This window comes from Oncorhynchus clarkii, chromosome 22 (assembly GCF_045791955.1).
Source record: "Oncorhynchus clarkii lewisi isolate Uvic-CL-2024 chromosome 22, UVic_Ocla_1.0, whole genome shotgun sequence".
NCBI lineage: Eukaryota > Metazoa > Chordata > Actinopteri > Salmoniformes > Salmonidae > Oncorhynchus > Oncorhynchus clarkii.
This window is the reverse complement of record NC_092168.1, coordinates 43249829-43277161: the sequence shown is the minus strand read 5'-3', so window position 1 is coordinate 43277161 and position 27333 is coordinate 43249829. Positions and strand designations below refer to the sequence as shown.

The 27333-nt window shown below is 42.1% G+C and overlaps 1 protein-coding gene across 1 annotated transcript in view; it reads right to left on the bottom strand.

Annotated features, from left to right (window-relative positions):
* The window catches only part of LOC139380936 (glypican-6-like), a 155228-nt gene that overhangs the window by 37552 nt on the left and 90343 nt on the right, over positions 1–27333 (bottom strand). The window contains exons 5-6 of the mRNA XM_071124107.1: positions 11139–11269; positions 9830–9976 (exon numbers count right to left, since the gene is read on the bottom strand). Of these exons, the coding sequence (XP_070980208.1) occupies positions 9830–9976; positions 11139–11269 (278 nt within the window). The remainder of the gene's footprint in view (positions 1–9829; positions 9977–11138; positions 11270–27333) is intronic.

Below are 27333 nucleotides of genomic sequence, written 5' to 3'. Positions count from 1 at the left end.
CCTACGTTCAGAGATTCCTAAATACAATGTCAAATAATAGGACTATCCATTTTTACACTGTTTATTTTCATGTGGTTTCGGTAAAAACTAACAATTATGTTAGAATCTGTGGAATTTACATAATAGCATGGCTTAGGCTAGAGTGGACAAATACAACCACTGGATATGTGGACTGGCCAACTTAGTTCCACTAAGCCGTATCCAAAACAAGAATGTTTCAGTGTCTAAGTGATTCTGGACTGCAGATGGTTTATGTATGGGTCAAGTCTTTGGAGAAGGAGAGGATGAAGGCTTCCTGGCAGTGGTATAACCCAGGCCACCACACTGGCATTTCACATGTGTTCCAATGCATATTTGCTGCAAATAACACAGGATATGTATAGTTGTTTCAAATGAATGAGAGACTTAATTCTATGAGTTCCAATTCTACGAGAGACCTAAATCTACTATGCTTCAGAGAGAAATGGGTAAATATAAGTAATAAAATATTATCGGTATAACAGGTAGCATATAAAACACAAAGAATAAGCAAAACTTCAGCTCAGAGGGCAGAATATAAGATTCAGCTGCATCAGACTGTTGTTGTGTTCCAAGATGATGCTCATCTAGCTAATGAAGATAGACTGTAGTGTGGTATCTATGGCACTGATCTGAAGCTATCCAATTTCTTTTACTGCACATGAGGCGCCACATCCATGCATAGCTAGAAGACTTTAGTCTCCCAAAAAGCAATCAATGAGTCAGGCACAATTAATTTACATCCACATAAATGTGCTGGCGATGGAGAGCACACAGATTTGCAAGAACATGGAAATGGACATCACCCTATCGAGTTATAGAAATCTGAAGCCAAGAGTATAATTGCACAGAAATAATTTAACGGGGTTTATCAACCTGTTGCAACATCCACATTCAGTTGTGCACCAAATTATGCAGAGACTGGAGCAATACCTATATCAAAAATGTTTTTACGTGCATGCATTTCTAACTAAATGGTTGTAAATAGCAACAAAACATTATTTTATAATAATAATTCAATCATATCATTTTTTGCTTCCTGCTTTTTCCTGTGATTGAAAAATTATATTGGAATACATTTCCCATCAAATCCAGATAAATCAAGTAAACAGGTTGCGTATCCATGCAGTAAACATGTTGCGTATCCATGCAGTAAACAGGTTGCGTATCCATGCAGTAAACAGGTTGCGTACCCATGCAGTAAACAGGTTGTGTATCCATGCAGTAAACAGGTTGTGTATCCATGCAGTAAACAGGTTGTGTATCCATGCAGTAAACAGGTTGTGTATCCATGCAGTTAACAGGCTGTGTATCCATGCAGTAAACAGGCTGTGTATCCATGCAGTAAACAGGTTGTGTATCCATGCAGTTAACAGGCTGTGTATCCATGCAGTAAACAGGTTGTGTATCCATGCAGTAAACAGGTTGCGTATCCATGCAGTAAACAGGTTGTGTATCCATGCAGTAAACAGGTTGCGTATCCATGCAGTAAACAGGTTGCGTATCCATGCAGTAAACAGGTTGTGTATCCATGCAGTAAACAGGTTGTGTATCCATGCAGTAAACAGGTTGTGTATCCATGCAGTAAACAGGCTGTGTATCCATGCAGTAAACAGGTTGTGTATCCATGCAGTTAACAGGCTGTGTATCCATGCAGTAAACAGGTTGTGTATCCATGCAGTCCAGACAATAACGCGGCAGGAGAAAACACTGAATAAAACTAGACCTTAACGTATACTAAATGGTACAATAAAGGGCCGCCATATCATCAAACATCAGCCATTAAAGGCCCTCTCAGCCTGACACTCTGTAGTGTCTTCATCTCCCTTTGGACATCCAAAATATCCATTCCTCTCTCAGGACTGTGATGGCGGATGGTGACAGGATGTCAGGCAATTAAGCAGTCATTACTCATGGAGCTGGAGCCTGGAGGTATGCTGGCTCCTCAGGGCTCCCACATAAACACTGCAACGCAGCCAGACGACGACACACAGACAGAGACACTTCCGATGTCCCAGCCATCCCAGGCTCGGCTCCCATCTTTTGGTTGGCTAATTCAGCAATGAAGTCAGCCACTAACTCTGAATCAAAGGACACCTTAGCTTTTCATACATGCGATATCACCGAGAGTGTAACTGATAATGATGATGATAGAGAAGTTAAAGGAGGACGGTGAGCGGTGTAACTGTGGAGGAGGCCTCCCACAGTGAACCCAGACAGCTCTGATGATGAATAAACAGACAAGAGCAGTGATAACTGCTGCATCTGTGGGAGACTGCAGCTACAGTAGGAGAAGCCACAGGATCCTAGTTAATAACTGGATGCTACTTGGCAGCTGGAGGTGGGCTGCAGCCTGGCAGCTGGAGGTGGGCTGCTACCTGGCAGCTGGAGGTGGGCTGCTACCTGGCAGCTGGAGGTGGGCTGCTACCTGGCAGCTGGAGGTGGGCAGCTACCTGGCAGCTGGAGGTGGGCTGCTACCTGGCAGCTGGAGGTGGGCAGCTACCTGGCAGCTAGAGGTGGGCTGATACCTGGCAGCTGGAGGTGGGCTGCTACCTGGCAGCTGGAGGTGGGCTTCTACCTGGCAGCTGGAGGTGGGCTTCTACCTGGCAGCTGGAGGTGGGCTGCTATCTGGCAGCTGGAGCTGGGCTGCTACCTGGCAGCTGGAGGTCGGCTGCTACCTGGCAGCTGGAGGTGGGCTGCTATCTGACAGCTGGAGGTGGGCTGCTATCTGGCAGCTGGAGGTGGACGGCTATCTGGCAGCTGGAGGTGGGCTGCTACCTGGCAGCTGGAGGTGGGCTGCTACCTGGCAGCTGGAGGTAGGCTGCTTCTGGATGAGCAGACACTCCCACAACCCCAAGCCTAATCCAAACTGCAGCAATCTACAGTATTGCCTCCTCTATCACATTTATCACGTCCCCTTCTGGATTCATATTTTCGTAGTCTGATCATTGATTGTTAAAGTTAACCCTTTACTTAGGTGGGCTAAATATGGGTCACACAGAGTGTTTCTTGGTAATCTTAAACAAATCCAATTTGAAACAAAAGCATCCACCTCACACACATGGTTATGAGCATTAAAAAAGAAGACACCTGTACCATGTCAGATAAAGAGTTTAAATGTATTACATTTTGAGTTTGCATCCCAAGATTACACTTTATATACATCATAGAAGACTGAAATATAACACAACTGTTTGACAGAGACACACTGGATTTTCGGCATATTATTTTTTGTAATGTTCATACATTATGAAATTATGAAAAAATATGAATAACATTCCACCGATGAGGCCACAAGGTAATTTGACTACAGGAAAGGGCTACAGAATGATGCAATTACATTACCATATGTCTGCACTATATCCTTACAGTTTTTTTTTTACACTGCTTTAATACCCCCTATAACTCATACATCAATGAAAATACATTCTGACATACAAAATGCATTTTGTATTCAGAAATAGATTCTTTAGCAGAAATTAATTTCTCTGTGGGCAGTGTGATTATTTTAAGACAACGTCCAGCTTCACATTTCCTGCTAATGACGGGCTTTGCATAAAGAAAAGCATACCCGTGTGTCTGTTTAACATTCTGGCTCTCGCCGACACCACAACAGCTCCTTGCATTATTATCGAATGAAATCTATGGCATCATGAAACTGAGAGGACGGCTGACTATGGAAAGCTACAGTACTGTAGTAACTCAAACTTTTTATGGAGCCAGGAAGATCTATGAACCAACCAGCACAGCAGAGAACTAGACACCCCCTGACTACAGTGCACATGGATGCTCATAACGGATACCCTCATCAGGTGTCCTTGTCTAGCCGTCACATGTCCATAATCAGCCTCTGTCACTCACCTCAACATCTAAAGGGAATCTCCAAGCTGGCTAAATGCCCAGTTATTCATGAGGCAGTCTGGAGGCCTCATTTCACTCTGTCTGCCATTTGAGCAGCCATCCAGATGACGACTGCCACCCCCGGTGGTACACCTGACAACTATCTACAGCACCGGTCCTGGTGGTACACCTGACTACTATCTACAGCACCGGTCCTGGTGGTACACCTGACTACTATCTACAGCACCGGTCCTGGTGGTACACCTGACAACTATCTACAGCATCTGTCCTGGTGGTACACCTGACAACTATCTACAGCACCAGTCCTGGTGGTACACCTGACTACTATCTACAGCACCGGTCCTGGTGGTACACTTTACAACTATCTACAGCACCGGTCCTGGTGGTACACCTGACTACTATCTACAGCACCGGTCCTGGTGGTACACCTGACTACTATCTACAGCACCGGTCCTGGTGGTACACCTGACGTCTAATACAATGTTTAACAGCCAATGTTGTTACAGAACACCATAAAATACAGAGGCCCTGATTAAGGTCTCAACAGCTCCAAAAATGCAATGCTTTGTAATCAAACGCAGACCACTCTGCAATAACATAAAACATGTTACTTAAAATAGTACTCTTATTGGAGTAGCTTCTGAGACAGTGGCTGAGATGGTGGCTGAGATATATACACTGCTCAAAAAATAAAGGGAACACTAAAATAACACATCCTAGATCTGAATGAATGAAATATTCTTATTAAATACTTTTTTATTTACATAGTTGAATGTGCTGACAACAAAATCACACAAAAATGATCAAGGGAAATCAAATGTATCAACCCATGGAGGTCTGGATTTGGAGTCGCATTCAAAATTAAAGTGGAAAACCACACTACGGGCTGATCCAACTTTGATGTAATGTCCTTAAAACAAGTCAAAATGAGGCTCAGTAGTGTGTGTGGCCTCCACGTGCCTGTATGACCTCCCTACAACGCCTGGGCATGCTCCTGATGAGGTGGCGAATGGTCTCCTGAGTGATCTCCTCCCAGACCTGGACTAAAGCATCCGCCAACTCCTGGACAGTCTGTGGTGCAACGTGGCGTTGGTGGATGGAGCGAGACATGATGTCCCAGATGTGCTCAATTGGATTCAGGTCTGGGGAACGGGCGGGCCAGTCCATAGCATCAATGCCTTCCTCTTGCAGGAACTGCTGACACGCTCCAGCCACATGAGGTCTAGCATTGTCTTGCATTAGGAGGAACCCAGGGCCAGCCGCACCAGCATATGGTCTCACAAGGGGTCTGAGGATCTCATCTCGGTACCTAATGGCAGTCAGGCTACCTCTGGCAAGCACATGGAGGGCTGTGCGGCCCCCCAAAGAAATGCCACCCCACACCATGACTGACCCACCGCCAAACCGGTCATGCTGGAGGATGTTGCAGGCAGCAGAACGTTCTCCACGGCGTCTCCAGACTCTGTCACGTCTGTCACACGTGCTCAGTGTGAACCTGCTTTCATCTGTGAAGAGCACAGGGCGCCAGTGGCGAATTTACCAATCTTGGTGTTCTCTGGCAAATGCCAAACGTCCTGCACGGTGTTGGGCTGTAAGCACAACCCCCACTTGTGGACGTCGGGCCCTCATACCACCCTCATGGAGTCTGTTTCTGACCGTTTGAGCAGACACATGCACATTTGTGGCCTGCTGGAGGTCATTTTGCAGGGCTCTGGCAGTGCTCGTCCTGCTCCTCCTTGCACAAAGGCGGAGGTAGCGGTCCTGCTGCTGGGTTGTTTCCCTCCTACGGCCTCCTCCACATCTCCTGATGTACTGGCCTGTCTCCTGGTAGCTTCTCCATGCTCTGGACACTACGCTGACAGACACAGCAAACCTTCTTGCCACAGCTCGCATTGATGTCCCATCCTGGATGAGCTGCACTACCTTAGCCACTTGTGTGGGTTGTAGACTCTGTCTCATGCTACCACTAGAGTGAAAGCACCGCCAGCATTCAAAAGTGACCAAAACATCAGCCAGGAAGCATAGGAACTGAGAAGTGGTCTGTGGTCACCACCCACCTGCAGAACCACTCCTTTATTGGGGGTGTCTTGCTAATTGCCTATAATTTCCACCTGTTGTCTGTTCCATTTTCACAACAGCATGTGACATTTATTGTCAATCAGTGTTGCTTCCTAAGTGGACAGTTTGATTTCACAGTAGTGTGATTGACTTGGAGTTACATTGTGTTGTTTAAGTGTTCCCTTTATTTTATTGAGGAGTGGTATACCGTTGGGGCTTTAGATGTCACTGTGCTTGTTTACAACAGTAGTTACCAGGAAATACACAACCCTATCTCGTCTGTACAGATGTCAGAACTTAATTTGATCCATCACGTCGCAGGAGGAAAATAAGATTCCTGCAGCAGGAGGATTTGAATGAAAATTTAAAATCACTATAGCAGCGTGGGCAACTAGCAATTCACTGAACAACTATCCCAAAATGGAAATATCTGACACGAATTAAACAAGCAACCAAATCGATCTCCTCAGTACATGTTAGTGAAGTCGACACAGATCAGAATAATTATCCTACGGTATAGGGTCCTCCTCTCACATATTGCTTGGTCTGCTGCTCCATCGGTGTGGACATGACAGGTAAGCTTGTATGCATGATATCATACAGGCTACGATTTTTTTGTAAATAACCTATTTTACTGACTTTTTAAGAATGATTAATAGCCAGAATAGTGGTGTTTCACTGTGAAGATAATATATGTACATTTACTATTAAATGACACCAATACTCAAGATAAAATGGGTTTATATTTGTTGATAACTAATATTGAAAAGTGATGAACCAGAAACTTGTGGAGACATCAACACTTTGAATAAATGCTAACATTTGTATTGTTTATTATTATTATTATTATTATTTATATCTGTGCATTAGTCCTTAAAACACAATCAACTGTACAAATACGTCATTCCCGAGTGAGGGACATCTCAAGGAGATTAACCTCCAACATTCAAATTTAATCATGACAGCCACAGGATTATTTTTTAAAGACAGGACAGGAGTTTACAGGTTGTTGTTCCAGCCCTTCACTAACACCTAATTAAACTTATTGTGATCTAAATTGAAGATTTGCACACAGTGCAATCCCCTGTGACAGAAATCAAGTCTGTATTCAAGAATGAGATTCATAGGTTACAATGTCCTGACAAACCTGCATGATAAACAATAACATGGGTAAATCTATTTCTATCTAACATTGTGATGTTAGATAGAAATATGGTGATTATCCTTGTGACTGGGAAATTCACAACACGTTATTTACATCTGCAGGGTGTCAGGGTGGGACGTCCTTCAACCTAGAACATGCAGAGATAAGGGGGGAGGAATTAACCACACTGCTCAAATTTCTAGTTGCTGAAGCCACAACTACCTTCATTAAAGTACAATTGTTTTTACTACAGTTTTGCATATTTTTAAGCTTGGTCAAGTTGTAAGTGTAGAATAACTTAGGCTCTAATTTTGTTTAGTAACGATAGGGGAATGAAAAGTGGCAAGAGAAAGTTAGCTAACGTTAGATAGGCAACGTTAAACAGACACTGCTTGCAGCTAGCTAGCAAAACAGACTCATCCTCAGAAAGCATTAATTATTTGGCTGGCTAGCAAGCCTAGATTGAACAGAGCACCGCTGGCAAAATGTCCTATGTTATTCATCAGATGTTGGTAAAATGTCTTACCTCCAAAACGAGTTAGGCAGGACTGTTTTCTCCTGCCAAGCCAATGCAATGGAGTGAAACGTGACCAGGTGCCAAACTTTAGTCCATCCTCGGCGATGGATACATTGGATTGGCCAATTTTGACGTTCCGCCTAGAAATTCTGCCTCAAAAGGCAGCCTCCTTATTATCGCCAGCTGATGTCTCGTTAAACCATCAATACATGCTAAATCCATCCGCACCGCTGATCTCAATTACAACCATTACTGGTCACCTAATTACCACTTCCTAAAATATTATGTCCGTGTCCTGCTTGCAACCAAAGTCTTTCAAGATATGTTCGCCCTCTGGTTGGTATTGTCATCGCAACAACTTAGTAATTTTGAACAGACTAAGGGCGATTTATTTATACTAAACAAAAATATAAATATAATAAACACTTTCAACAATTTTCAAGTGTCTGGTATGGTCATTTCTTATCAATATTGGGGGTAAAATAACCCTGGACTGTCCATATTTGAAACTACATCAAGTCAATCAGGGGATTTAGTTATTTGTGCCAGAAGGGCGTGGGTCGGAATCAAACCCACGCTGACAAGGTAGGCCTATATGTGCGTCCTAACCGCTAGATCACCCCAGGCCAAGATTGAACTCAATTTTGACATTTCATCTGTAAACTTCGGATACACTGTCGTAGCCTAGCGGAGACCAATATCTATCTTGTGTTATTTAGCTATATAAAACAACGGGTGTTGATGTGTAGGGCTGCATTTCATGTTTAATTTCTTTTACATTTATTTGAACGATGCAGTAATAGGACCTAGGTCTATAGAGTTTGAGCGAGTGAGAGAAAACATTATTTTGATAGCAAGCCCTGATCCCAAAGACCTGACTGCCTCCGCATGGATAGAAAGAGAACTGCTCATTGTCAGCCACTCAAGGCTCATTTGAATTTCAAGATGAATCAGGAAAGTTCTCAGTGACAAAAGAGGGATCAAGTTAAGATCCGACCTCTGTAATTCTTATTTTTCAGTGACAATACATTAGAGAGTAGGGCATAGGAGACAATAACATACAATAGAGTCCCAGACAAAATTATAAACGTTAACAGTATAATTCATAAAGCTTACACTGTGTTGCATCGCACTCCAGACAATCCTCTGGTAAGCAGCATAGAATAAGAAAGAGAAGCACTTTAATTAAATAGAGCAGGAAGAGGGAGGTACACACACACACAAATGACATCCAAATGCACTAATCCGAAGACATCAGAGTCCTTCAAAAAGAGTTAAGAGGAGGAACAAAGTTAAGGAAAATAATCATTACTATTCATTAATTAAATAGATGGAAGAAAATGTATATTTTCTTATAATGGTATTCTGGTTTTAGCATGAAGTCATGCATAACTTCATTTTCTCAATCCAGTTATTATTTTCCTGTGTTACAAAATAGAGTTGACATTCAATTGAGTCCATAATTGAAATACTGTCGAAATACCGAATGAAAGGAAGGTCTGTGAGTAAGTTGAATATTGTTCAACTTGCAGCTACAAATGTTATTCATCAAACAGACGCATATTGAATAGATAAACACATTTAGAATACATTCAAAATGAAGTGCTTGAGGATTGTTGAGAGAAACACATTTAACCTCAAGGTTTTTGTTCTTCTACAAAAATAGCACTGCACGATAGAGACAGACTTTTGAAATCGGTCAATTTGACAAGCCTTGACTCCTGGCCTTCACATTACCCTCTGCATGCAGACAAAGTGACTGGACTTGTACAAATAATAAATGCAGATACATTTCTCACACCTGAATTGGACTGTCAGCTTTATATTGAGCTTAGGATCCTAAAGCCTACCCTTACCAAAACAAAAAGTTAATGTCACTGTGATAAAAATCAGACCACGATTCAATGATTCAAAACAAAGCTAATCTGATCGAAAGTAAAGGTTTACTTTGTACAGCAAACACCTGCCTCTGTCAATCTCTCAAATTCTATGAATCTTTTCTTTCTTATTTGTGAGATACACAAAGACAGGAAAAGCATGGGTTGCTGGACACTTCTCTTTGCACTACCGGGGTAAAGCTGATGATTTGTTAACAAACACAGATCGATAGAGAGAGGGAAAGAGGGGCCTGAACGGAGGGCGTTTTAATCAACAGTGTCAAGACAGAAAGACAAATTATGTTTACTCTGAGGCAGTGGCTCTGTGGGCTGTGTGTCTCTGCTTCTCCTTACCAGTCTGTCCAGGCTGGTGCCAGCTGCAGTGGTGGGCCGCTCCTCTGGGCTGTAGGGCCTGAAACGGGCGTTGAACACATCCGAAATGCCGCGGGTAGACCTGCCACCCATTCCTGAGGGCTTTGGCTGGCCGCAGCCTTGAAAAACCTGCAATTACACAGAGAAGGACATCGAACTGCTGGACTGCGAGAGAAGCTAGAATTACCTGGGATGTGGAAAAGATGGAAAACAAGATGTTTTGATAAGGCTTTGCGGATCCTAAGGCCTTAGGATCCTAAAGCCTTGTGGATCCTAAAGCCTTGTGGATCCTAAAGACTTGTGAATCCAATGGCCTTGTGCATCCTAAGGCCTTGTGAATCACGAACATGACAGTGCTCAAAGTCACATTGATCTAACCAGAGCTGATAGGTTTTTCAAATGAGCATAACCAGCCTTGTAAAATATCATGGAGTTCACTTTTTAAAGGATTATGGGCAATACACCACATATATTGTACTTTAAAGATAAACAAATCTGTATCATGGGAAAGCTATTGGAGTATTTATCCTTGATTGAGAGCAAGCATCCAACATGTAGCCTTGAACGAGAGAGAGCATTCAACATGTGGCCTTGATCGAGAGCAAGCATTCAACATGTAGCCTTGAACGAGAGAGAGCATTCAACATGTGGCCTTGATCGAGAGCAAGCATTCAACATGTAGCCTTGAACGAGAGCAAGCATTCAACATGTAGCCTTGAACGAGAGAGAGCATTCAACATGTGGCCTTGATCGAGAGCAAGCATTCAACATGTAGCCTTGAACGAGAGCAAGCATTCAACATGTAGCCTTGAACGAGAGAGAGCATTCAACATGTAGCCTTGATCGAGAGCAAGCATCCAACATGTAGCCTTGAACAAGAGCAAGTATTCAAGCCCGTGTAGACTGAAAAATCTCATCACAACCACTTCAGTTTATTCTTGCAATGACTACAATTTTGTGGGCAAAGTAAAATGCCGTAAAACACAGGAAACACATTAACTTCTGTTAGTTGAACTAAGATTATCTAACCAATGGGGAACATGTAATTCTAATACAAAGACCTAAAATTGGATATAATGAGAATGGTTTGCAATACTCACCTAAAGCACGATTCAGTTGGTTTTCAAATATAAACTGTACCTGACAGAATACAGCTGTGCCCTACTGTCCTCACAGACTTAATGTGGGAGTACAGAACAAATAACGCCATACACTTTTCATGTGTGTTTTATTGGACTCTAGACACTTTATTTGCTTCTGGGAATCAGTTTGATTAATTTGGTTGACATACCTTGTAGGAGAGCTGGACGCTGTTGTCTTGCATATTCATGATGGCCTCTGAAATCTTCACATCAATGGGCTCCATGACAGACTCAATGTTGAAGGGTCCCTCCAGCCTCTGTGCCACCAGCAACATGGCATCTGTCACGGAATAAAGAAAGGAGAGAACATTAGCCACAATGACTTCCAAAAGCTTTGCTTGAGTTTGGGGATGCATGGGTGTCCAGAGAAAGCAGATTATCCCCATTTGCATTCAATGCTTTACCATGGTATCAATATGTAAATTCATGTATCTCTTCAGCAAAATGTATAGCGGCGTCAGAAAATATTCATTCCCCTTAACGTATTCCACATTTTGTTAAATATATTGTTTGTTCTCACTCATCTACAGAATACCCCATAATGACAAAGTGAAAACATGTTTTTCAAAATGTTTGCAAATGTATTTATAATCTAATACAGAAATATCTCATTTCCATGCCAAGAGTGCGCAAAGAATTTGAAGAATCTAAAATCTAAAACATATTTTGATTTGTTTAACACTTTTATGGTTACTACATGATGCCATACATGTTATTTCATAGTTTTGATGTCTTCACTATTATTCTACAATGTGGAACATAGTAAAAATAAAGAAACACCCCAACATTTTGACTGTTACTGTAAGTATTCACACCCTTGACTCAATACATGTTCGAATCACCTTTCGCAGTGATTACAGCTGTGAGTCTCTCTCCCTCTCTAAGAGCTTTGCACACCTGGATTGTACAATATTTGCATATTATTCTTTAATTTATCCAAGCTCTGTCAAGTTGGTTGTTGATCATTGCTAAACAGTCATTTTCAGGTCTTTCCATAGATTTTCAAGCAAATGTAAGTAAAAAACTGTAACTAGGTCACTCAGGAAAATTCAATGTTGTCTTTGTTAGCTTTGTAAGCTTTCTGTTTTAGTTTATTATCCTGCTAAAAGATGAATTTTCTTCCCAGTGTCGGTTGAAAAGCAGACTGAACCAGGTTTTCTTCTAGGATATTTACTTTTTTTCAACATAAAACCCAACCTAGTCTTTGCCAATGACACGCATACCCATAACACGATAAAGCCACCACCATGCTTCAAAATATGAAGAGTGGTACTCAGTGATGTGTTTGCCCCAAACATAACGCTTTGTATTCAGTACATAAAATGTCACTTTAGTGCCTTATTGCAAACAGGATGCAAGTTTTGGAATATTTTTATTCTGTACAAACTTCCTTCTTTTCACTCTGTCATTTAGGTTAGTATTGTTGAGTAACTATGATGTTGTTGATCCATGTTCTGTTTTCTTCTATCACAGCCATTAAAGGGATACTTCAGGATTTTGGCAATGAGGCCCTCTGTGTACTTTCCAAGAGTCAGATAAACTTGTGGATACCAATTTTATGTCTCTGTGGTAGTTTCGCGAGCCAATTCTAACTAACATTAGCACAATGACTGGAAGTCTATGGGTATCCAAAGTGTACAAATAGACTTCCAGTCGTTGCACTAATGCTAGTTAGCAATTGAGCTAACTAGTGCTAGTTAGCAACATCCTTCAAACTGCAAGCAAAGACATAAAAATGGTATCCACAAATTCTTCTGACTCTGGGTCAGTAGATCAAGGGCCTCATTGCCAAAATTCCAATGTATCCCATTAAACTCTAACCGTTTTAAAATCCCCATTGGCCTCATGGTGTAATCCCTGAGCGGTTTCCTTCCTCTCCGGTAACTGAGTTAGACAAGGCGCCTGTATTTTTGTAGTGACTGGATGCATTGATACACCATCCAAAGTATAATTAATAACTTCACCATGCTCAAAGGTATATTTAATGACTGCTTTTTGTGTTTTTACCCATCTACCATTAGGTTCCCTTCTTTGCGAGGCATTGGAAAACCTCCCTGGTCTTTGTGGTTGAATCTGTGTTTGAAATTCACTGCTTGACTGAGGGACCTTACAGATAATTGTATGTGTGGGTACATAGATTAGGTAGTCATTAAAAAATCATGTTAAACACTACTTATTATGTGACTTGTTAAGCCAATGTTGAATACTTTCTGAAGGCAGTATACAGAATATAGTATATACACTGAAAAATATAAACAGAAAAAAAAAACATTGTTATTGTTCATATAAGGAAATCAATCAATTTAAATAAATCAATTAGGCCCTAATCTATGGATTTCACATGAATGGGAATACAGATATGCATCTGCTGGTCACATATACCTTAAAATGAATGTAGGGATGTGAATCAGAAAACCAGTCAGTATCTGGTGTGACCACTTTTTGCCTCATGCAAATGAAATAGAGTTGATTGTGGCCTGTGGAATGTTGTCCCACTCCTCTTCAATGGCTGTGCGAAGTTGCTGGATATTGGCGGGAACTGGAACACGCTGTCATACACATTGATCCAAAACATCGAAAACTTGCTGAATGGGTGACATGTCTGGGGAATATGCAGGCCATGGAAGAACTGGGACATTTTCCAGGAATTGTGTACAAATCCTTGTGACATGGGTCCGTGCATTATTATTTTGAAACATGAGGTGATGGCAGCGGACAAATGGGCCTCAGTATCTCGTCAAGGTGACTCTGTGCATTCAAATTTACATTGATAAAATACAATTGTGTTCATTGTCCATAGCTTATTCCTGCCCGTACCATAACCCCACCGCCACCATGGGACAGTCTGTTCACATCGTTGACATGAGTAAACCACTCACACACACAAAGCCATACACAAAGTCTGCGGATGTGAAGCCATTTGGACGTACTGCCAAATTCTTTAAAACAACGTTGGAGGCGGTGTATAGCAGAGACATGAACATTCAATGCTCTGGCGACAGCTTTGGTCGACCTTCCTGCAGTCAGCATGCCAATTTCACACTCCCTCAAAACTTGAGACATCTGTGGCATTGTGTTGTCTGCCAAAACTGTACATTTTGGAGTGGCCATTTATTGTCCCCAGCACCAGGTGCACCTATGTAATGATCATGATGTTTAATCAGCTTCTTGATATGCTACACCTGTCAGGTGGATGGATTATCTTGACAAAGAGAAATGCTTACTAACAGGTAAATTAAACATTGGACCAACATTTTACATGTTGCATTAACATTTTTGTTCAGTATATTTATGAATCACGCAAAACACTTGGTATTGGCCAATATTCATCTGTCATACTTGACAATAGTGTCTCATCATAACAAATTGTTATGTGGGTTTGACACATTAAATGAATTACCACATCTCATTGCAGCAACACATAATTATGTAGCATGAACACTTCTGGGAGTAAAATTCAATTTCTATGTAGATTAACTCAATATAGTCAATATAATTTAGTTGTACAAAATAAAACGAACAGCGCTGATGAGTCATTGTTTTAATAGAATTTCTCAAAGCGAAGCACTTTGAGGTCTTATTTACATCCGCCCAAGGCACGGACACTATAAAGCCACTGAGGTCTTACTTACAGACGTAGCCAAACGTTTTGAGAATGACACAAATATTAATTTTCACCAAGTCTGCTGCTTCAGTTCAGTGTCTTTAGATATTTTTGTCAGATGTTACTATGGAATACTGTATATACTGTATAAGTATAATTACAAGCATTTCATGAGTGTCAAAGGCTTTTATTGACAATTACATGAAGTTGATGCAAAGAGTATATTTGCTGTGTTGACCCTTCTTTTTCAAGACCTCTGCAATCCACCCTGGCATGCTGTCAATTAACTTTTGGGCCACATCCTGACTGATGGCAGCCTAATCTTGCATAATCAATGCTTGGAGTTTATCAGAATTTGCTATGTTTTGCTTGTCCACCTGCCTCTTGAGGATTGACCACAAGTTCTCAATGGGATTAAGGTCTGGGGAGTTTCCTGGCCATTCACCCAAAATATCAATGTTTTGTTCCCCGGGCCACTTAGTTATCACTTTTGCCTTATGGCAAGGTGCTCCATCATCCATCAAAAGGCATTGTTTGTCACCAAACTGTTCCTGTATGGTTGGGAAAAGTTGCTCTCGGAGGATGTGTTGGTACCATTTTTCATTCATGGCTGTGTTCTTAGGCACAATTGTGAGTGAGCCCACTCCCTTGGCTGAGAAGAAACCCCACACATGAATGGTCTCAGGATGCTTTACCATTGGCATGACACAGGACTGATGGTAGCGCTCACCTTGTCTTCTCCGGACAAGCTTTTTTCCGGATGTCCCAAACAATCGGAAAAGGGATTCATCAGAGAAAATGACTTTACCCCGGTCAGCAGTCCAATCCCTGTGCCTTTTGCAGAATATCAGTCTGTCAGTGATGTTTTTCCTGGAGATAAGTGGCTTCTTTGCTGCCCTTCTTGACACTAGGCCATCCTCCAAAAAGTCTTCGCCTCACTGTGCATGCAGATGCACTCACACCTGCCTCCTGCCATTCCTGAGCAAGCTCTTTACTGGTGGTGACCCGATACCGCAGCTGAATCAACTTTAGGAGACAGTCCTGGCGCTTGCTGGACTATCTTGGGCGCCCTGAAGCCTCTTTCACAACAATTGAACCGCTCTCCTTGAAGTTCTTGATCATCCGATTAATGGTTGATTTAGGTGCAATCTTATTGGTAGGAATATCCTTGCCTGTGAAACCCTTTTTGTGCAAAACAATGATGACGGCACATGTTTCCTTGCAGGCAACCATGGTTGACAGAGGAGGAACAATGATTCCAAGCATCACCCTCCTTTTAAAGCTTCCAGTCTCTTATTCGAACTCAATCAGCATGACAGAGTGATCTCCAGCTTTGTCCTCATCAACACTCACAGCTGCGTTAACGAGATAATCACTGACATGTCAGCTGGTCCTTTTGTGGCAGGGCTGAAATGCAGTGGAAATGTGGAAATGTTTTTGGGGGATTCAGTTAATTTGCAGACTTTGTGAAAATGTATATTTGTGTCATTCTCAAAACTTTTGGCCACAACTGTACATCTGCCCAGAGCATGGATGCTATAGAGTCACTTTGAGATCTTATTTACATCCTCTGTGGGCACGGACACTATAAGGTCACTGTGGTCTTATTTACATCCGCCGTGGACATGGATGCTATAAGGTCACTTAATATCACTGTGTGGACTGAAACCATATGCTAACATCTGAACTGTATAACTTCATCACAACACTGCATTTACTTACAGCACTTCAATCACTGGAATCACTTCAATCAGTGTATGTAAACTTCTGACCCACTGGAATTGTGATACAGTGAATTATAAGTGAAATAATCTGTCTGTAAACAATTGTTGGAAAAGTTACTTGTGTCATGCACAAAGCAGATGTCCTAACCAACTCGCCAAAACTATAGTTTGTTAACAAGAAATTTGTGGAGTGGTTTAAAGATGAGTTTGAAGGACTCCAACCTAAGTGTATAAAAACTTCTGACTTCAACTGTATATATATATATATATATATATTATTTTTTTAACAAGAGCCATGGGTTATTTGTTATTGTCATGGAGCAGAGCTACTGGAGTCCATCCTGGGGGATATATATAATGGTAATGTGGGACTGGGACTGTCTGTGGAATTACAGGAGTGGAAAATCTACAGTCACAAGGGGACCTGGCTAGCTAGCAGCCCCAGAGGCATGTTGGCATTTATAGTCATGAGTCTTGACCTGGAGAGCGGTCAATAGCTGGCACAGCCATAAAGTTAGAAAATCTGACTTTAAACCTAATTCTTACCTTCATCACTCTGATAACCCCCGACGCCTAACCTTAATTTAAGACCAATGTGCCAAAAAGCACATTTTAATTTTCTTCTTAAGATTTAGCCAACAGCTGGCCCATCTAGTGGAAAAGGCTCAGTTCTGCCTTCAGGGCAAGTCTCATGACAATAAAAGTCAACCTGCACTCCAGAGGGGAACACTGAGACCTAAGTAACACTACTCTAAGGCTCCCCTATCATGGAAAACTCCTCAGCCATACCAATTCAGAATTCTTGTCTACAGCCAGTAGACCTCCCAGGAGGTCACCACACATACACAGTCAAAATTACTAGTTACTACTAATTATTAGATACGAATTAAAATGAACAATTATCATCACTCTATCATTACCACCCTACTGAATGAAGTAATCATTTAATTTAGGGATCGGAAAAAACATTGACTAATAGTAATCTGCATTAACATTGACCACTACGCTACAGATGACGCGGATGCTACGCTACAGGACTGTTTTGCTAGCACAGACTGGAATATGTTCCGTGATTCTTCCAGTGGCATTGAGGAGTACACCCCATCAGTCACTGGCACACACAGATGCGTAAACATCTCTCCCTCTATTTGGCAAATCTGACCATAATTATATCCTCCTGATTCCTGTTTACAAGCAAAAACTAAAGCAGGAAGCATCAGTGACTCGGTCAATAACAAAGTGGTCAGAGGAGACAGACGCTAAGCTACAGAACTGTTTTGCTAAAACAGACTGGAATATGTTCCAGGATTCTTTCGATGGCATTGAGGAGTACACCACATCAGTCACTGGCTTCATCAATAAGTGCATCAATGACGTCGTCCCCACAATTATTGTACGTACATACCCCAACCAGAAGCCATGGATTACAGGCAACATCAGCACTGAGCTAAAGGGTAGAGCTGCCACTTTCAAGGAGCGGGACTCTAACCCGGAAGCTATTAAGAAATCCTGCTATGCCCTCCGACGAACCATCAAACAGGCAAAGCTTCAATACAGGACTAAGATCGAATCGTACTACACCGGCTCCGATGCTCGTCAGATGTGGCAAGGCGTGCAAACTATTACAGACCAGAAAGGGAAGCACAGCCGCGAGCTGCCCAGTGACACGAGCCTACCAGACGAGCTAAACTACTTCTATGCTCGCTTCGAGGAAAGTAAAAACATGTCTGAGAGCATCAGCTGTTCCGGACGACGGTGTGATCACACTCTCCGTAGCCGATGTGAGTAAGTTCAACATTCACAAGGCCGCAGGGCCAGACGGATTACTAGGACGTGTACTCAGAGCATGCACTGACCAACTGGCAAGTGTCTTCACTGACATTTTCAACCTCTCCCTGTCTGAGTCTGTAATACCAACATGTTTCAAGCCAACCACCATAGTCCCTGTGCCCAAGAACACTATTTATTTTTTATTTTATTTTATTTTATTTCACCTTTATTTAACCAGGTAGGCTAGTTGAGAACAAGTTCTCATTTGCAACTGCGACCTGGCCAAGATAAAGCGTAGGAATTCGACACATACAACAACACACAGAAATAAACAAAACATACAGTCAATAATACAGTAGAATAACAGAAAACAAAACGTCTATATACAGTGAGTGCAAATGAGGTAAGTTAAGGAAATAGATAGGCCATTGTGGCGAAGTAATTACAATATAGCAATTAAACACTGGAATGGTAGATCGGCAGAAGATGAATGTGCAGGTAGAGATACTGGGCTGCAAAGGAGCAAAATAAATAAATATATACCAGTATGGGGATGAGGTAGGTAGATGGGCTGTTTACAGATAGGCTAAGTACAGGTGCAGTGATCTGTAAACTGCTCTGACAGCTGGTGCTTAAAGCTAGTGAGGGAGATGTGAGTCTCCAGCTTCAGAGATTTTTGCAATTCGTTCCAGTCATGGGCAGCAGAGAACTGGAAGGAAAGACGACCAAAGGTGGAATTGGCTTTGGGGGTGACCAGTGAGATATACCTGCTGGAGCGCGTGCTACGAGTGGGTGCTGCTATGGTGAGCTGAGATAAGGCGGGGCTTTACCTAGCAGAGACTTGTAGATAACCTGTAGCCAGTGGGTTTGGCTACGAGTATGAAGCGAGGGCCAACCAACGAGAGCGTACAGGTCGCGATGGTGGGTAGTATATGGGGCTTTGGTGACAAAACGGATGGGATGTGATAGACTGCATCCAGTTTGTTGAGTAGAGTGTTGGAGGCTATTTTATAGATGACATCACCGAAGTCGAGGATCGGTAGGATGGTCAGTTTTACGAGGGTATGTTTGGCAGCATGAGTGAAGGATGCTTGTTGCGATATAGGAAGCCGTTTCAAGATTTAATATTGGATTGGAGATGCTTAATGTGAGTCTGGAAGGAGAGTTTACAGTCTAACCAGACACCTAGGTATTTGTAGTTGTCCACGTGTTCTAAGTCAGAGTCGTCCAGAGTATGATGCTGGACAGGCGAGCAGGTGCAGGCAGCGATCAATTGAAAAGCATGCATTTAGTTTTACTTGCGTTTAAGAGCAGTTGGAGGCCACGGAAGGAGAGTTGTATGGCATTGAAGCTCGTCTGGAGGTTAGTTAACACAGTGTCCAAGAAGGGGCCAGAAGTATACAGAATGGTGTCGTCTGCGTAGAGGTGGATCAGAGAATCACCAGCAGCAAGAGCAACATCATTAATGTATACAGAAAAGAGAGTCGGCCCAAGAATTGAACCCTGTGGCACACCCATAGAGACTGTCAGAGGTCCAGACAACAGGCCCTCCGATTTGACACACTGAACTCTATCAGATAAGTAGTTGGTAAACCAGGCGAGGCAATCATTTGAGAAACCAAGGCTATCGAGTCTGCCAATAAGAATGTTGTGATTGACAGAGTCGAAAGCCTTGGCCAGGTCGATGAATACGGCTGCACAGTAATGTCTCATCGATGGCGGTTATGAATTCGTTTAGAACCTTGAGCGTGGCTGAGGTGCACCCATGACCAGCTCTGAAACCAGATTGCGTAGCGGAGAAGGTATGGTGGGATTCGAAATGGTCAGTAATCTGTTTGTTAACTTGGCTATCGAAGAAATTAGAAAGACAGGGTAAAGATAGATATAGGTCTGTATTGGTCTGGGTCTAGAGTGTCTCCCCCTTTGAAGAGGGGGATGACCGTGGCAGCTTTCCAATATTTGGGAATCTCAGACGATACGAAAAAGAGGTTGAACAGGCTAGTAATAGGGGTTGCAACAATTTCGGCAGTTAATTTTAGAAAGAGAGGGTCCAGATTGTCTAGCCCGGCCTAAATTATTACCGACCGGTAGCACTCACGTCTGTAGCGATGAAGTGCTTTGAAAAGCTGGTCATGGCTCACATCAACACCATTATCCCATAAACCCTAGATCTACTCCAATTTCCAGAACACCCCAACACAGATGATGCAATCTCTATTGCACTCCACACTGCCCTTTCACACCTGGACAAAAGGTACACCAATGTGAGAATGCTATTCATTGAATACAGCTCAGCGCCCTCAAAGCACATCACTAAGCTAAGGACCCTGGGACTGAACACCTCCCTCTGCAACTGGATCCTGAACTTTCTGATGGGCCGCTCCCAGGTGGTAAGGGTAGGTAACAACACTGATCCTCAACACGGGGGCCCCTCGGGGGTGTGTGCTCAGTCCCCTCCTGTACTCCCTGTTCACTCATGACTGCATGGCCATGCACGACTCCAACACCATCATTAAGTTTGCACGCCCCCATTCTCATCGACGGGATTGTAGTGGATCAGGTTGAGAGCTTCAAGTTCCTTGGTGTCCACATCACCAACAAACTAACATGGTCCAAGCACACCAAGACAGTCATGAAGAGGGCACGACAAAACCTATTCCTCCTCAGGAGACTGAAAAGATTTGGCATGGGTCCTCAGATCCTCAAAAGGTTCTACAGTTGCACCATCGAGAGAATCCGATGGGTTATATCACTGCCTTGTATGGCAACTGCTCGGCCTCCGACCGCAAGGCACTACAGAGGGTAGTGCGTACAGCCCAGTACGTCACTGGGGCCAAGCTTCCTGCATCCCAGGATCTCCACACCAGGCGGTGTCAGTTTTATTGGTATATAACTGTTATGAAAGTTGTATTGTCAATTTTGTTTTGTATTTAAAATGCCACTTTAAACGTGTACATTACACTGCAACAAAATTTCCTTATGGGGACAATAAAGTCAGTAAGTAAGAAGGCCCTAAAAATTGTCAAAGACTCCAGCCACCCTAGTCATAAACTGTTCTCTTTGCTACCGCTCGGCAAGCTGTACCGGAACGCCAAGCCTTGTTCCAAGAGGCATCTAAACAGCTTCTACCCTCAAGCCATAAGACTCCTGAACATCTAATCGAATGACTATTTGCATGCCCCCCCGCCTTCCTTTACGCTGCTGCTTCTCTCTGTTTATTACCTAGTCAGTTTAATAACTCTACCTACATGTACATATTACCTCGACTAACCGGTGCCCCCGCACATCGACTCTGTACCGGTACCCCTTGTATATAGCCTCCACATCGACTCTGTACCGATACCCCTTGTATATAGCCTCCACATTGACTCTGTACCGATTCCCCTTGTATATAGCCTCCACATTGACTCTGTACCGGTACCACCTGTATATAGCCTCCACATTGTCTCTGTACCGGTACCCCTTGTATACAGCCTCCACATTGACTCTGTACCGGTACCACCTGTATATAGCCTCCACATTGACTCTGTACCGATACCCCTTGTATATAGCCTCCACATCGACTCTGTACCGATACCCCTTGTATATAGCCACCACATTGACTCTGTACCGGTACCACCTGTATATAGCCTCCACATTGTCTCTGTACCGGTACCACCTGTATATAGCCTCCACATTGACTCTGTACCGATACCCCTTGTATATAGCCTCCACATCGACTCTGTACCGATACCCCTTGTATATAGCCTCCACATTGACTCTGTACCGGTACCCCCTGTATATAGCCTCGCTATTGTTATTTTTATTATTATTATTATTATTATTATTATTATTCTATTGTTACCACAATTATTTTTATTTCTACTTTGCACATTCTCCCATTGCAAATCTACCATTCCAGTGTTTTACTTGCTATATTGTATTTACTTTGCCACCATGGCCTTTTTGCCTTTACCTCCCTTATCTCACCTCATTTGCTCACATCGTATATAGACTTGTGTATACTGTATTATTGACTGTATGTTTGTTTTACTCCATGTGTAACTCTGTGTCGTTGTATGTGTCGAACTGCTTTGCTTTATCTTGGCCAGGTCGCAATTGTAAATGAGAACTTGTTCTCAACTTGCCTACCTGGTTAAATAAAGGTGAAATAAAAATAATTTTTTTTTTTTTTTTTACTGCTGCCCTTTAAATATTTGTAACTTTTATTTCTTTTTTTTTTAGGTATTGTTCTTAAAACTGCATAGTTGGTTAAGGGCTTGTAAGTAAGCATTTCACTGTAAAGTCTACACCTGTTGTATTCGGCGCATGTGACAAATACAATTTGATTTGATTTGATAATAGTTTGTAGGCCAAACCGTTCGGACTCTACAGAAGTTTTTGTAAGAAAACCGATTTTCGGGATGTCTCATGGTCTGAAACACCGCTGTAGCTCAGTCACCTTCCATCGCAGATGTGGAAGGCTGCCATAGGCAGATGTGGTGTATTGATTTTCGGGATGTCTCTAGCTTAAATTGACACATTTTTATGGGCATTTTTTTTGTGTGACTTAGATTGATGCATTGGTGTGTCAATAGACTCTTAAGGATTTTTGACCCTAATTTGCTCCATGGGCGCCATACTACTGCTGACCCTGTAAAACACCACATTTCACTGCACCTATCACAGTGTATCCACTGTGTGACAATAACAAAGTTGTTTTTTTTATGTTTATATTTTTTTATGCACCAGGAGTGCAACCGTCCCAACATCACAGTTCCAGTTTGTTCAAATACAATAAATATTGGTTCTATGATGTGGCTTTGTGTTGTAATTACAAATCCTGTTGGCTTGCTGCCAAAGTCTCGCCTTCATCATTCAATAAGCAATTTTTGAGAACAGTTGGCTTTTGATTGCCATGAAATGGTAGAACTAGTGCAGACAGAACAAGGGGAACAATTTGTTAATGCGTTATTGTGCATTGAAACATTGAAATTCCTCGTTTGAAAATCATAACTTGCAGGTAGAAAATTATATAGAGTGGAGCTTTGATGATTTCAAAGAATTTACAATCTTTTTTTTAAATGTACTAATCAAACTACACACTACCCCACAATAACAGAGCAAAAAAACGTTTTTTAGAATGTTTGAAAAAAATGTTTTTTAAATAAAATATCACATTTACTTAAGTATTCAGACCCTTTACAGTACTATGTTGAAGCACCTTTGGCAGCGATTACAGCCTCAAGTCTTCTTGGGTATGGCCTTACCAGATTGGCACACCTTTATTTGGGGAGTTTCTCCCATTCTTCTCTGCAGATCCACTGAAGCGCTGTCAGGTTGGATGGGGAGCATCGCTGCACAGCTATTTTCAGGTCTCTCCAGATATGTTAGACCGGGCTCTGGCTGGGCCACTCAAGGACATTCAGAGACTTGTCCCGAAGCCACTCCTGAGTTGTCTTAGCTGTGTGCTTAGGGTCGTTGTCCTGTTGGAAGGTGAACCTTCGCCCCAGTCTGAGGTTCTGAGCGCTCTGGAGCAGGTTTTCATTAAGGGTCTCTCTGTACTTCGCTCCGTTCATCTTTCCCTCAATCCCGACTAGTCTCCCAGTCCCTGCAGATGAAAAACATCCCCACAGCATGATGCTGCCCCAACCATGCTTCACCGTAGGGATGGTGCCAGGTTTCCTCCAGACGTGACGCTTGGCAGTCAGGCCAAAGAGTTATATCTTTGTTTCATCAGACCAGAGAATCTTGTTTCTCATGGTCTGAGGGTCCTTTAGATGCCTTTTGGCAAACTCCAAGCGGGTTGTCATGTACCTTTTACTGAGGAATGTCTTTCGTCTGGCCACTCTACCATTGGTACTGCTGAGATGGTTGTCCTCCTGGAAGATCATCCCATCTCCACAGAGGAACTATGGAGCTCTGTCAGAGTGACCATCGGGTTCTTCGTCACCTCCCCGACCAAGGCTCTTCTCCCCCAATTGCCCAATTTGGCTGGGCGGCCAGCTCTAGGAAGAGTCTTGGTGGTTCCAAACTTCTTCCATTTAAGAATGATGGAGGCTACTGTGGTCCTGTGGACCTTCAACGCTGCAGACATGTTTTTAGTACCCTTCCCCAGATCTCTGCCTCGACACAATCCTGTCTCGGAGCTCTATGGGCAATTATTTCAACCTCATGGCTTGGTTTTTGCTCTGACATGCACTGTCAACTGTGGGACCTAAAGACAGGTGTGTGCCTTTCCAAATTAGGTCTACGATTTCTTGTTAGATATTACTGCACGGTCGGAACTACAAGCACAAGCATTTCGCTACACTCACATTAACATCTGCTAACCATGTATATGTGACCAATACAATTTGATTTGATCAATTTAATTTACCACAGGTGGACTCCAATCAAGTTGTAGACACATCTCAATGATGATCAATGGAAACAGGATGCACCTGAACTCAATTTCAAGTCTCGTAGCAAAGGGTCTGAATACTTATGTAAATAAGGTATCTGTTTTAATGTATTTTTAATACATTTGCAAACATTTCTAAAAACCTGTTTTTGCTTTTTCATTATGGGGTATTGTGTGCAGATCGATGAGGGATAATTATTTTTTAATCCGTTTTAGAATAAGGCTGTAACGTAACAACATTTGGAAAAAGGGAAGGGGGTATGAATATTTTCAGAATGCTCTGTATAATAGTGAAACTCCCAGTGTCCCATAACTAGGCTAGACAATTGCAGAATATGGATGACAGTGGTCTTTGGGGACTTGCTATCATTCATGGCAGGGAAAGGAGCTGAGAAATGGCTGGGCAATGTTACCTCAGTCAGTTCCGGTACCATTTCCTTTATGTCTGATGCCAGCGCTTTGACGAGTAAACTGTTTGTTTACCACTGAGGCAGCAGATAGCCTGTGACGTTCTGTTAGATATCCAGCAACACAGCTAAGGCCAGGGACTAGGCTGGATCTTGTGGTTTCCTACCTCCTGTCTGTGAAGTGGCCACGAGCTCAATTAATTTTATATTGCCAAAGAAAGGGGAATTACACTGAGCACAAAATTAAGATTCAAATTGTATTTTCATATGATTATGCAGATCTGAAGACAATAACCTTGTACTTCAAAGAATGTACGTCAACAAAGCTTTACGTACACATAATCCTTTATCAGACAGTGCCAGTATCCATGTTGATAATATACATACAGTATAATCTGAATGTATGCAACAGGCCTTAGGAATGTTGTAGGGACAAAAAAACAATTCCAGAACTCAAAGAAACAGTTTTTCAAAAAGTGACAATTCAGGTCAGAGCAGTCAGTGGTGAGGTCCTCCTCTGATCTCTCATGCAAAGAGTGAAAGGAACTGCCGTCAGCAGCACCAGGGAAGATGGCAATCTTTCCCAGTCGTGTGGAGTTAAGATAAGTTTAATCAGATGGGCACTACAAACACAGGGAGCCCAGGATGCAGCGCCCACAGAAAGATAGAAGGAAGGTAGTGTCGAAACCTAACAAAAACCAAATCCAATACCTCCTAGTCACCTTCCTGGACAAAATGTTTCCCTGCAATAGTGAAGGTGTAAACTTAGCAGTAGGAAGCCTGAACAGTATATTTGACATATCAGCTAACATATCACATTTAAATTCAAGCAGAAAACCTAAGAAAACAAACAACAATGAAAAATGATTTGTTGAGGGATGCAAAAACCTTAGAAAGAAATTTAGAACCCTATCCAATTAAAAACACAGAGACAGAAAACCTTAGCTTACGCCATCACTATGAGGAAACACTACAGATACAGTACAGATATACAGAAAAAAGAAGGAACAGCATGTCAGAAAATAGCTCAATGTGATTGAAGAATCCATAGAATGAAATTACTTCTGGAACACCCTAAACAAACAACAACAACAAAGGGCTATCTATCCAAAATGGAGATGTATGGATAAACCAGTTCTCCAACCTTTTCAGCCATATAACAAAGAATCAAGAGCAAAAACATACACATGATCATTACAAAACTTAGAATCAGTTCTTTAAGACCACAGAACACTTTGGAATCTCCAATTACATTGGAGAATCCAAAATGTCTCACTAACTCAGAGGAGGCTGCTGCCTACATTGAGACCCAATCACTGGACACTTTAATAAATGGACCACTAGTCACTTTAAACAATGCCACTCTGAATAATGACACTTGAATAATGTGTACATATCTTACATGACTCATATCACATGTATATACTGTATTTTATACCATATATTGCACCTTGCCTATACCGCTCGGCCATCGCTCATCCATATACTTATATGTACATTTTCTCATTCACCCCTTCAGATTTGTGTGTATTAGATAGTTGTTGGGAATTGTTAGATTGCTTGTTAGATATTACTGCACTGTTGGAACTAGAAGCACAAGCATTTCGCTACACTTGCATTAATGTCTGCTAACCATGTGTATGTGACCAATACAATTTGATTTGATGAGCAACGAGACAAAATACACACCTTCCAACCCAAAAAAGCCTGTTGTGTTGATGGTATACTAAACAAAATGATCAAATATATAGACCACTAATTCAAATGGCCTATTCTTAAACTTTTCAACATTATCCTCAGTTCTGGCATCAACTCCAATATTTGGAACCAAGGTCTGGTCACACCAATTCACAAAAGTGGAGATGTATTTGACCCCAATAATTACTATGGAATCTGCATCAACAGCAATCTCTGAAAAACTCTCTGCAGTATCAACAGCAGACTCTAACATTTCCTTAGTGAAAACAATGTCCTGAGCAAATGTCAAATTGTCTTCTTACCAAACTAGTATATGACAGACCAAGTATACACTCTGCACACCCTTACTGACAAACAAACAAACCAAAACAAAAGCAATGTCTTCTCATGCTTTGTTGATTTTTTTTATTTATTTTGACTCAATTTGGCATAAGGATCTGCTATACAAATTGACAGAAAGCAGTGTTGGCGAAAACATATAACATTATAAAATCAATGTACACAAACAACAAGTGACACAAACAACAAGTGTGCATTTAAAAATTGGCAAGAAACACACAGATTTCGTTCCTCGGGGCCGTGGGGTGACACAGGGATGAAGCTTGAACCCAACGTTCTTCAACATATATATCAATGAATTGGCGAGAGCACTAGAACAGTCTGTAGCACCCGGCCTCACCCTACTGTTTTGCAGATGATCTGGTGCTTCTGTCACCAACCAAGAAGGGCCTGGGCCCTGACAGTAAATCTCAGTAAGAC